At 49.0% G+C, this 13,050-nt stretch overlaps 1 protein-coding gene across 1 annotated transcript in view; it reads right to left on the bottom strand.

Annotated features, from left to right (window-relative positions):
* Positions 1 to 1,881: 1,881 nt before the first annotated feature.
* PTGFRN (prostaglandin F2 receptor inhibitor) overlaps positions 1,882 to 13,050 on the bottom strand; it is an 85,691-nt gene continuing 74,522 nt past the window's right edge. Inside the window, exons 7-9 of the mRNA XM_079934298.1 lie at positions 11,689 to 11,796; positions 6,804 to 7,109; positions 1,882 to 5,315 (exon numbers count right to left, since the gene is read on the bottom strand). Coding sequence (XP_079790424.1) covers positions 5,149 to 5,315; positions 6,804 to 7,109; positions 11,689 to 11,796 — 581 coding nt within the window. The 3' untranslated portion in view covers positions 1,882 to 5,148. The remainder of the gene's footprint in view (positions 5,316 to 6,803; positions 7,110 to 11,688; positions 11,797 to 13,050) is intronic.

The raw sequence follows: 13,050 nt of genomic DNA, 5'->3' as shown, positions 1-13,050 counted from the left end.
CAGCAACTCAAAATAGCTGTTTTCTCATCACACCAGATAACTAGGGATACTCCCTATGCCCCAGAACCTGCTGAAATTATCCAAACTAGTCAATCCTAAGCCTGCTTACCCTAAGTTGCCCATTCCTTCCTGTGAAAACCCCAACAAAGACTATTACCCATGCTTCACCCTTGCTCCCTCTGCTGCCTGAGGGACCCTGGTGCTTTCCCGTGTGGCCCCCTTTTGTGTGGCATGACCCTCCCTCTTGGGATCTGTGAGTGTAACAAACTGTCTTTTCAATGGCAGTCATCTCTCGATCTGCTGGCCCTGCCTCACCTAAATAATAATAAAACCTGTATTTTTTTTTTTTTTTTTTTTTTTGCGGTACGCAGGCCTCTGTTGTGGCCTCTCCCGCTGCGGAGCACAGGCTCCGGACACGCAGGCTCAGCGGCCATGGCTCACGGGCCCAGCCGCTCCGCAGCATGTGGGATCTTCCCGGACCGGGGCACGAACCCGCATCCCCTGCAATGGCAGGCGGACTCTCAACCACTGCGCCACCAGGGAAGCCCTAAAACCTGTATTTTAAAGCAGTGTGCTACACACACTGGTCTGTGGGTAAGAGGACATGGAGTGGCTGTTACTTGGAAGATCTAGTTACATGAAGAGCCGGTAAGAGGTCTTCTGCTGTAGTCACCTCAGGGTGACCTGAGGCACTTGCCCAGGTGTACGGCACATCTAAGCATCTTAGTGTTAGTTAGCTATTATCACAGTGGTGAGGGGTCCCTGCCCTCGGGGCACTTGCAGACAACCAGAGCATCTGTCAGGGGTTCCTCTCCTAGCCTAGAGGGGCAGAAAAGGCTCCCTGGGACCTGAAGGAGAAGTAGGAGTTGGAACAGGTGGAAAGAGGGTTCTAGAACGAGCAAACAGCAGGTGCGAAGGCCTCTAGGAAAGGACATAAGTGGCAGGTTTTCTGTGCTTAGCACAATGCCTAGGCCACAGGAGGTGTGCAAGCAAATTTCTGTTTTACTTTTAATATAAACCGAGGCAGGAACAGGCTCAGCAATAGGTATGGGACTGCTAAAGACCAGCTCTGACTGTGTCAGCCTTTTGATGTGAACAGAGTCCTCCATCTTCATGGAGAAGTGTGTAGTGTCGGCCTATTCTCCCGGCAGAACGTTAACGGTGCATTTATACACCGCCAGTCGCTTCTATCATGCCTGGATCAGGGCCAAGGTTACGAACCGGGACACAGACCCAGCCCCTGAAGACCTCGCGAGTGAGGTGGTCCCTGCCCGGGACACACATGGGGAAGCCCAGCCGAGGCTGAGCGGCTGCTCCAGGGGCCAGCAGGGAGGTGGGGTTCCCGGCACTTCCTCCTGTGCAAGTCCCTGTAGCCAGCGGCCTGGGGAAAAAGCACTGTTTTTATATAATACGGGGACTAGCACCTTCTGGCCTAGTTCGGCTGCAGACCGGGTCACGAGTCAGAAAAGCCGTTCTGTCCCAGGCACGATATGGTCACAGAACTTGGGTGCGTTTCCTCATCTGCAGAGAGGAACAACCTCTAACTTCTCTCTTTCCTGACAGGAGTCCTATAAGGTCATGGGAATTCACAGAAAGACCAAGAGACCATCCATCAGCGACAGGATCCTAGCCCTCACCTTTCCACTTGCTGGGAATCTCAATACTGATCCTGTTAAATCCATTTCTTCTTTTCTCTTTGGAATATCTACAATGTTTTCATAGGATTCCAAGAGATCAGAAGGTGCCCGAGCTGCAACGGGAATTCAGTCACAGTCCTTCATGCGGAGGAGATAAAAGGGTAACAGAGGCGGAGATCAAGTGCCTCACACAACTTCAATTTAAATTAAACTTCGTTTAATGAAATAAAAAACAAATGGTGCATTGCATAATATTTTGTGGTCACAGTATAAAACAATACAATTAGTTCATATAACATTGGATATGGACAAAAATACACAGGACCCTTTCTTTGTCTACGTAAAATTCAGCAGATCCGTATGTGCCACACTAAAAAAGAAAGAAAGTCAACTTTTTTCTCCTAGTTATCTGCACACAATATTTATCACTGAGAATTTGGTCAAACAGCGGAGGAGAACTTACCCAAATCCTATAGTTCCCTTCTTCCTCTGTTGTCATCGGTGAAGCTAAAAAAAGTTTCTGAAAGTAGCAAGTTGTGTAGTATTGCTTATTTTTCCTGCTAGAGAGGCTCAGTCTTTGGCTCACAGATGTCAGTGACAAAATCATGGCTGCAGGCAGTCTGCAAAGCAAGAAGCAAGAGCCACCAGGGAAAACAGACAAGGGTCTGGGCAGGAGGGGCCACCTTAACGAGGATCTTAGGGAAAGCCACGTGGATAGGAGGGGAGAAAACACACACATAAATAAACTTCTAAATTAAGATTTAAATCCAGTTGGTGAGTCAGAGTTCCACCGTCCCATGAAAAACCTGAAAAGTTGTTAAAAAGTCAGAGCTTGGATTTTCTTTTTTTAAAAAAGTGAAAAGTGTATGTAAACATTATAAAGTAAACAACTGAAAGTAATTTTGAGGCTTCTATCGGAACATAGCTCAGGCTCCTTCTGGGGATATGTTTATGATTAGAAAATTAAAAAAAGCCAAACTTTTTATCGTTTGTGTTAAGCGGTGCAATTTCATCTGTGTGAATCGTGGCTGCGTCCTTCCATTCATACCAGTGCTTCTGGCAGGAACCTTTTCCAGAAGAGCATTTAGGGGGCCCTATTTGGTACAACAACCGAGTACGTCTCGCACTTTGAACGGGACACACATTCCAGCCAGTTTATGCCCCTAGAAGGAAGGAGGCCCTTGGTACAATGCCCTGGGATTTCTCCCCACTTTGTACCAGCTCAGTGGACAGAGGGTGGGGCTAGGGGGGCGGTCAATGCCTTCACAACCCCAGCCTTGAACTGCAACAGCAGTCTGAAAGGAAAAGGTACAGTGTGTGAGCACGTGTTACCTTTCCTGCCAATAAGTGTCAGTTGTGGCCCATCCGTGGTTTTACGTACACCTGGGGCCACCTGGTCACGTCCAAAGCCAAGTACCCTTTCCTCCTACCAAGGGCCTGTACTACAACAATCCTGAATCTTCTTTTAGGAGGCATGATAACTGCAAGGGCTCGAAGGGCACTGGCTGTTCCTAACACAGCACCTGTTTCTATTTCCTGTTTGCACAATCACCTGTGACCCACCTCCTCTGGAGTGGCCCAGTTAGGAAATGACATGCAGGAAACACCCAAATCTAGTGCCATCAAGGCCTCCATCCCTTCCTCTAGTCATCCGTGCTCTGGTGGGGCGGACCTGCTGCCCGTGTTCCCGCCACAGATGCTAGGCCTGGAATTCACTTGTGCTGCTTCCATTAGTGCAAAATCTAGTTTCTATCACGTGAGTGGTCCCCTCTGTGGGCAAAACCAAAAGGAAAAAATTCGGTGGAAACTTGCCTCCTGGGGGTGACTTGATGATAAGTGCAGAACGAATCGTGGGTGACAGAGGGAGGGAAGTGGAGGGGAAGGAAGATGGTGAGCCCGAGGAGTTGGCTGTCTGGCCCATTGTGACAAAGAGCTGCACATGAATGGCCATCATTTTGTATTACTTTATTGCTCAAAACAAATGGATCTTTTTCCCCTTTGGAAGACAGAGCAGTATTAGATCCTTCAGAGCCAGGATAAAAGCACAGAGGATTGCAATGTGGGGCGTGAGTCACCAGTGAGCCTCAGGAAACCCCACTGAGATGCTTCCGAAAAGCCAGCGCTGTGCAGGGGCAGACACTTCGGGGGGGCGGAAGATCTCTTTGGGTCCGTTGTCCTTCTGGTATGAGTGATCAGGCGAAACGGACTGTTCTCAGATCTACTTTGTAGGCTGTTCACATGGCAATATAAATTGCTGGGTTTCCTTTGTGTTCCTCATAGGAAAGCAAACATACCACAAAGTATACCCTTTCTCACTAACCCCCTGCAAGGGATTTTAAAAAGACTTGAAGGACTGAAAAGGTCATAGAAAATGCACGGTTCTTCCAGGTAATTTCTGATTCCGTGAAGTCAGTCTTGCAAGCAGCAATTCACCTCCACATTAAGGAGCCCACTCAGCCCACGAAGGATGTGGGGTGTCCGTGGTTCCCCCTGCAGACGCACAATGCCTTTGCCTCTCACAAAGGGCGGGACAGAGAATAGAGGTGGCTTCTTCCGCCTGACACACCCCTGGCACCACTGACCCTCCGGGCACGAGCTCCAGACATCTAACTCCCAGGATCCCCCTTCTGCAATCCCCAGGGCCCCCTGAGGCATGGTGGCCTCCGAACTACGGAAGTGACTGTCTGTTCCTTTCCTTGTCCCCAACCTCCTCTTCCTTGCAGGCCTTCTTACTGCCCTGGACAGAGGTGGCTGTGCATTTTTCTTCATACGCATTCTTAAGGCTAAGGTGGCAAGATAAGGTGCTTGGTGGAGAGCCAAATTCTCAATTCCAGGGCCATTTCAGCACTCGCACATAAAGTAGATACGAAAGAAATGGAAAGGGGGCAGAGAAGCAAAAAACCCAACCAGAACAAAATGCATCTGGGCTCGATAGGAAGTTACGGACTGCAGGTTTAGATTTCAAATGTGGTCTAAACCCCCTGAAAATAGGGGGTGGGGGAGGGTAGTAAAAGCCACACATTAGCCTTCGGCACTGGTCTGTGTTGTCCCTCGGCAGGGGTGGAGGGTCGCCTTTAGCAGCTCTCTCAGCACGTGCCTCCGACTCAGAAGCCGGCCCTTCCGTTCTCACCCGAGACAAAGAACTCTGAACGCCTTCACCCCTTCCTCACCACAACCCCTCGAAACAAAAGGTAGGAACACACACAAGCCAGAGATCTATAAACCAGTAGGAGAAAAAAATTAGACAGAGGTTAACCATTAAAAAGCCGCCGTCGGGAAAACACACACTCGATTGTTCTATCAGAAAGTGCTGTGGGAAGAAGAGCCGTGTGCTGGTAAACATGTCCGCGCTCAGAACTTGACATGCAGAAAAGAGAGAGCGCCGAGTCCCACCTGAGATTAGAGAGGACTGGTTTTTAGTGTAACACACATCACGTTAAAAGATCACTGTCCTCTTCTCGCCCAAACTGCTCCTCGAACGTCCCTGCATCCCGGCCTTTCCCGGCACCGGCTAGTCCATCTCCATGGACATGAGCCGGCGGCGCTCCCGCCTGGTCTCCTGGACCTCCTTCTTACAGCACCAGTGCGAGCTGCAGTACCCGATGAGGCAGGACAGGAGCCCGATGACCGTGGACAGGCCGACGCCGATCAGCAGCGGGTACTTGAAGGCGTTCAACACTGGGAGGGAAAGACCAGAGGCAACGGGTCAGTGATGCGAGGCGGGCCTCGGAGAAGTCCGCCGCCTCCCCTCTCCATCGCCACGGCGTCTCCACCGGGGATCTGACCTCGTGCATCCTGTACCCGGCACCTGGCGTGGTGCTTGAGACAAGAGCAGCTCGGCCATACGTGTCCAAAAAATGAGCAAATGTCTCCCCACCCAGTTCTGTGCGGGAAGGCAGCAGAAAGCCAGAAAAAAAAAAAAAAAAAAAGATTCTCCTTCAATGTCTTTGAATGTCAACTTGCTTTTTAGGGTTTTGGCAGGAGATTGATTTTTAAAAGTCAGTATAAGGGCACCACACATTCGGTAGCAGATGCATCCTTAAAAAAACCATACATAAATCAATTCTATGCATCAGATAACTGAAGTGTACTAGGGGAGCTATTTTAAGTAACACTATAGTAAATTATCTAGCAAAGTGAATAATCACTCCCTACTTGTTTAGTAAATCTGGGTTTTCATATGGAGTGACTGCAAGCAAGACATTTCTAAGAGGCAAATATGGTATAAATGACTCAGTTGCGGGAATGTACAAACACTGTTTAGATCCCACACCCTTAAATCCCACGTCCCCGTCCCCCAAAGTACCAGCACGCCTTGGGTGGAGGCTGGCACTGTGGTTGTTTGCCTGACATTTAATACAACAGCCCCAGGAGAGATTATTATCCCATTCAACAAGAGAGGAAACGAAGGATTAGAAAGGCTAAGTCACCTGTGGAAGAGCTGGGGTTCCAATTCCAGTCTCCGCCAAACTGACACAGCATCAGGGGAACACACTCAAAGGCTCCTACTTAATCCTTGGTGGTACCTGGACTTGAATTCTCTCCATGACTGTTTTCAGTTAACGTTTACTCTGACACTTTTTGCAGAGAAGACATGTTTCTCGTTAACCAAGGAACAACTGCCCACACTCTGAGAGGCCAGGGAGCAGAGGCGTGGGAAGGGGGCCCACTGACCATGGCGCTTTAGGCTGACTGTGGTGGTCGGTGTAGGCCAAGGCTGGGAGCTCCCCCTCCCATCCAGGAGAAACCCCCTTTACCAAGAAGCAGAACCAGTAGGAGGACAAGAGGGGCAGGAACCCACCTGCAGCCCCTCCTAGAGACCTGGACCCACTCTCCTGATCTGGTCTCTGCCCCTGCCTGGTGGTATCCGTGCCAACCCGAGGACACAGCAAAGTGGGTGTGTACAGAATTTAGAGAAAGCATCAAAAATCTTTCCAGTAAGTCTTAAAAATCATTTCCCAGTGGTAGCTCCAGCACACATGATACCAAAGCTGGGAAAACAGCAAGGGCTGTGTGTGCTCTTTCTGGGTACAGGCCCGGGCCAGGCTAGAGAGAAAGCAGGCACATTCCTCACAGGGTGGGAACCTGGATCCCGTCAGCGGCAGCAGAGCGTGGAGAGAAGACATTCCCCAAACACCAAGAGGGTTACTTGCGTGTCATTCTTACCATCCATCTTCACAGTTATAAAGATGGGCTTGGACTGGATCTCTGCCTCTTTCTGCCAGGAACCGGTGGGTGACTTCACCCACGGAGTCACGGAACAGTAGTAGTTGCCAAAGTCCTGGTCCTCGGAGCCATGCACTTGCAGCAAGAACTCTAGCACGCTCACGCGCTCCAGGCTGAGGTCGCTCTTCCAGTCCCTCTGGGCCGTGTTCACAATCCCCTTCCGATCCAGGGACGACAGGAGGACGGGAGCCTTGTCCAGGCCGAAGGAGTGCACCGCAAACCAGGTCACGTCAAAGGCCATGTCGTCTATGGATGACCAAGCCAAAACACTGGGGTCAGTGCCACAGGCAGAAGTACCAAGTACGGCTAACATGCCTGTAACCTGACTGTGGGCCAGCACGGCCCTACGTGCCTTGGGTCTCCCCAGATCCTCTCAACAACACCCCATGATGAAGGTACTGTCACACTTCCCGCTCTGTGGCGGGACCGAATAACTGAGGTCACACAGCAAGGAAGTCACAGAGCACGTGGCTTAACCCAAGAGTCTAGCTCCGGAATGCACCCTCTTCACCACGCCACTGCCCCTACCCAGATGAAGGAGCACAGCCTCAAACTGTCTCCTCCAGAGAACACGGGATGAAAGGCTGGTGGTGTGTGGTGACATTGAACGCTCTGTCTCCCAAAGAAAGCAGGGTCCTTTGGCATTTTAGGCAGAAGAACCCACGACAGGAAGGACACGAAAGTCATAAGGAATGACCTGAACATAAAGTGAATCGTACAAAATGGAGAGTTGTAAACAGTTTAGATTTTATTGTTCACTGTGATTTTTTTTTCCCCCTGAAGTGCTTAAGTTCAAAACAAGAGGAAAAAAATGTCAAGCTGAGAAAATTGAACACAGTTTAACAGTCCCAGAGAGTAATGCTGTGGAATCGTAAAGTACTCTGCAAAATTAAGATTCTAACAGCCTCACATAAATTAATATGGGCATAAGAGAAAGACGGCTTTGGCACAAGTGGTAGTTCTCATAGAACGTGGAAATAGAGTGCACATCCTAAACCTCTGACCTCTTCTTTTGACTGCTACCAAGTGATACCAGCTGTGTCAGGTCTGAGAGTCACCCAGCAAGCAAGAAAGGACTGGGAGGCCACAAACACTGCTTTATCTTACAACCGCTTGACGGGGCTTTCTGTACACATGTTAAGTAACATAATTTTTGTTAAACAAAAAGTAACATCCGGGCTTCCCTGGTGGCGCAGTGGTTGAGAGTCCGCCTGCCGATGCAGGGGACACGGGTTCGTGCCCCAGTCCGGGAGGGTCCTGCATGCCGCGGAGCGGCTGGGCCCGTGAGCCATGGCCGCTGAGCCTGCGCGCCCGGAGCCTGTGCTCCGCAATGGGAGAGGTCACAACAGTGCAAGGCCCGCATACCGCCAAAAAAAAAAAAAAAAAAAAAAAATATTAGTGTATTTTAGTAAAAATACACTAATAACCTCAAAAAGCATATTATAAGGCAAATAAATTACATTCAGATTCTTACATATTAAAAAAAGAATATAAGCAAAACTAGAAGCAGGAATTTTTTTTTTGGGCCACATCACATGGCTCGCGGGATCTTAGTTCCCCAAACCAGGGATCGAACCCTGCAGTGGAAACGTGGAGTCCTAACCACTGGACAGCCAGGGAATTCCCCAAAAGCAAGAATTTCTAAAAAATTATTCAAATGGTAGCTCCTTTTCAACTCAGTCTAAAAATGTTAAGGGCCACAGGCAAATCTCAACTCTACATGTGATGTCAGCCCTCTACTCTGAGGCACCAAAATATCATTTTTTCCTCCCCATCGACCCGCCGTGGCCCTTGACACAACATTTGATTGTTCCGAGGGTGAGGGTCATCTCTTGCAAGAAGACCAACACCCTGGGGGCAGAGGGAGTGAGGTCAACGTCCTCACACCCTCACAGTGCTCAGGCAGAGTGGGCCCCCAGATCACTCCCAGGTCCTCAGTGAAAACTAGCTCAGTGTCGCTGTCACCTGCAGGCGCCGGGTGGTTACTGAAGGCAAAGAGTCACAGCTGTGTCCCCATTACTTGTGTCCGGACTCTAACCCCAGTCCCGCTGTGCCGTACAGTGCGGTGGCCAGGCTGCAGGGTCAGGCTACCCGGGCTAGAATCCCAGCACTGGCTCTTGTTAGCCTAGTGACCTGGGTGAGTCACTTAAGTTCCCTGTGACTTAGTTTCCTTATCTGGAAAAGGAAATTACAATAGCACCCATAGTTAGTTAGCTTTATAAAATGCTTAGAACGGCACCTGGAATATAGTAAGCACTCAATAATAGTTGGCCACCATGAACATCCTTACCGCCACAGTTCAACATACACGGTCTGTACTAAGAGATGCTGTAACAGGAAGGGTACTGCCGCCTGCAGCAGATGCTCGTGCTGCTCTGCCCCAAACAGCTGGATCGCTGGGCCCCCAGATGCTGCAGGTGCCGGCTGCTAAGCTCTCACACCGGTACCCTTCTCCAGAGGACTGGCCTTAGCTGACAGAAGCCACCTCCCGGAGAGCCACCCCTGGAGGTGAAGAAACACTACCCCTCCCCAGCCATTCACTGTGGATAATGACTGACAAACTGGGGTGGTGGGGATATAAAAGCCCAGTTCCTTAGCTCAAGGAGGTCACACTCTGTGGTGCAACCCATGTTCTGGAGCTCCCCACAGGGAGTTAGACTTGTTTTGAAGATCTTTGCCTGGCTTCCTTCCCTGCTCTATCCTGACTCCCTCACTCCCTCGTTGTTGCCTCCTGAGGGCACATCTTCAATTAATCACTCGCACGCTTGTCTCAGGCTTTGCTTCTAGGGAACCTGACCTAAGACACCACCTCTAAAGGGCCGTGGTCTCCCCCTGCCCCTCCCCCTGCCTTGGCACTCGGCCCACTTGGGCCACATGTCCTTTCCGGAAGAGAATTCCTTCACAGCCCACAGGATGCGAGAGGAAAAACGAAATTACGACCTGTGTTTAATTATTCAGAATCTTCCACCCATGCAGTCTAAGAGTGCAAAGTTCTGGAAAATTGTGATCTGCAAGATAACAGCTACCTATAGCTTCTGCAATTACACTGGAGGGAAAGACTTATATTAAGGGCACAGCTGGTGACCCATCAATTTCCTGAGAAAGAGCATTTAAATGATTTATTTTTGTATATCTCTATAAATGAGCTTTTAAAATTTTAAAAAAAATTTATAAATGAGCTTTAAGGGTAAAAATGGTATTACATTATTCCAACTTTTGAAAAGGATCTCCCCTCCCGGTGAGAAAAGGATCTCACCGCCCCCTCCCGGCAGTCTCCACAGATGTGGTGGCTCAAACAAGACCTAGAGGCTCCTCCTTCCTAAGCCCCAGGACAGAGCTGACCCCTCTGTTGTTTTGGATGCGTGTTTTTCTTTGCCTTTCCTTACATCTTCCACAAACTCTTCTCCTTTTTCCTACCTCTAAAGCTCAACCACGTTCAAGTCCCCTATGAGAGTCAATTTCGGTATCAATCAACTCGTCCAGGGGTCAGTAAACTACAGCCTGCAGGTCCAATCCAGCCTACCGCCTGTTTTTGTAAATAAAGTTTCACTGGAACACAGCCAGGCCCATCTGTTTACATTGCTCTCTTCGGCTGCTCTCTCTCTACAACAGCAGAGTACAGTAGCTGCTGTAGAGATCATCTGGCCCACAGCGCCAAAAATACTTTCTACCTGGGCCCTTTACAGAAAAGGTTTGCTGACCCTGAACTAGCCACACCTGAACCTTCAACTGGAGTCCCTGCAGTAGCCAGACCTCAGGGGGTGGCGGCCCGAGCCCCTCTGCTGTTGGTCACACCAGATCCAATACAGCCCACCCTCACTTTGCTGACAGCCTGCCCTTAACACAGAATGTAGATCTGCTTCCAGTTTCCACCCCAGGGCCACACATCCCGTGGTCTCTGCACAGAACTTAGTGAACCCTGCACAATTTGGCCTTTTTGAGGCACAGATCTGTGTGAGGCCACGGCTCTGCTTATGATGGGGTGGGCAGTACAAAGACACCCAAGGTCAGAGCATGGGCATCCCCCAGGCGGTGAGTCAGGGTATCCACGGGTGCTTTAGGAGAAGGCAGAGGTGGCTACAGTCCTGCTCAGCAACAGAGACACACCTACATGCATTTAATGTTCTTTCAAACCCTGAGGGTCTACGAGTGAGAAGAACAGCACCGGGTACTAAGGGGGCCAAGGAGAAAAAGTGTAAGGCTGCTGGCCCACAACTGTTAGGTATCCTGTTGGCAGTACTAGTATTCTCTGCAAAGAAAAGATTTACAAAGATTTCCTAAGAATTTAAACTACAATAGCTCCCCGTGGTTACTGGCTACTCATTTCCTCTGCTCTGTATTTCTTCAGAGTGTTAATCGCTATCTGATATTATATCATATGGTGATTTCTTTCTTGTTTGTCTCCTTAACTAGGCTGCAAGCTCTATGAGGGCAGACATGGTGCATTTTGATCACTCCTCTATTTCCGGCAACTAGAACAGCACCTGTTTATAGGAGTTCACTAAATAGCTGAATGAATGGATGAATGAATGAAAGACAAAAAGCGAGGGAGCCAGACTCTGCCAGTGGGCTGCAAACGAGATTGAATCAGCCCCCGAAGTGGCCACTAGATCACCCTGAGAACACATTCAAATGTGTGGTTGTGTTTCCAAATCGTCAAACAGTTGCATCCATTAAACACCTACTGAATACTGCCGAGCTAGGCAGTTTGGGAATAAACAGCCAATCCAATCCCTGACCTCCACATCTGTGTAACATAGTGGTGATGATATGAGAAACACTTACAAAAAGAAATACGGGGAAGGGGAAGGATGGAGAAAAGTACCTGGATCCAGGGCTGCTCCTTCAACAGTGATGATACAAAACAATTTGATGAGATCTCCCCGGATGACTGATGGCGCGTCCGAGTGCACAGAGGCATTAAATATAGGACCTGGAAGAAAGCAATGCCACTTCGTGATCCTCTTTCACACTTCTGTTTAAATCCTGTTCTTGGTGTGCAAATGGGCATCTAAATGTGGGATCCCCTTCCTTGGAACTGAGCTAGAAATTCACAAAATAGGTGTCCTAAGATTGCTTTCCTTCTATTCAGAGAGACATGTGCATTAAGTATATGAGCTTCATCTTAAGATTACAACCATGGTCTCATTTGAAGGCCACCCACCTCCCATCCTGGTACAGCCTGGGCTGTTTCTAGCTGCACATGGTTCACTTCCAGGCCAGAGTGGCTCAGATGCCAGAGGGTTCAGGACTAAATCAGGGATGCTTTTGGTCCCGAAAGAGTGAGCAGCCTCATTGTATTGGGTGCTGGCGACGGGCCCTGCTATTAAGAGGCTGAAATCCAGTAATGCCAACAATGACGACATTTCTATAAAGCATGGTGGGAGCACTGAAGGCGATTCATTCCAATCTGCTGTGAGAAACTGAGGAAACATGGAAACTCCTTTTAAAAACTACCCAGGGACTTCCCTGGTGGCGCAGTGGTTAAGAATCCACCTGCCAATGCAGGGAACACGGGTTCAAGCCCTGGCCTGGGAAGATCCCGCATGCTGCGGAGCAACTAAGCCCATGCCACAACTAATGAGCCTGCGAGCCACCACTACTGAGCCCGTGTGCCACAACTACTGAAGCCCGCGAGCCTAGAGCCTGTGCTCCGCAACAAGAGAAGCCACTGCAATGAGAAGCCCGTGCATCGCAACGAAGAGTAGCCCCCACTCGCCGCACCCAGAGAAAGCCCGGGCACAGCAACAAAGACCCAACGCAGCCAAAAATAAAAATAAAAAATAAATAAGTTTACAAAAATAAATAAATAAACATAAAAACTACTCAGATAGGATCTGTCTTGCATACCTTTCTGAAACTCTCCCTTGATACCCAGTTTACTTTTATAAAAGACCCCTTTCCTTCTTCCAAAGGCCAGAGGATGTTTCTACACAAACCATGCTGACTCCTCATTGTATCATTGACTCACAGCAAGGCAGAGTTGTTCCAAGTTTCTAAGTTGTAAGGCAATGAGCCTATGCATGAGCAAGAAAATGTGAAGAATTAAGTCAAAAGAATTTAGGGCTAGAAGTTAATAATATTTACCATAGAGTCAGTTGGATGCATTTGAATGTAGGCATAATTATTATTGTGCTATTTCATAACTAGGCACAAATAAATGACTTAATAAATTAAAAAAAAATAG

Source organism: Stenella coeruleoalba, assembly GCF_951394435.1.
Source record: "Stenella coeruleoalba genome assembly, chromosome: 1".
NCBI classification, from domain to species: domain Eukaryota; kingdom Metazoa; phylum Chordata; class Mammalia; order Artiodactyla; family Delphinidae; genus Stenella; species Stenella coeruleoalba.
This window is presented reverse-complemented; position numbering and strand designations above follow the sequence as displayed.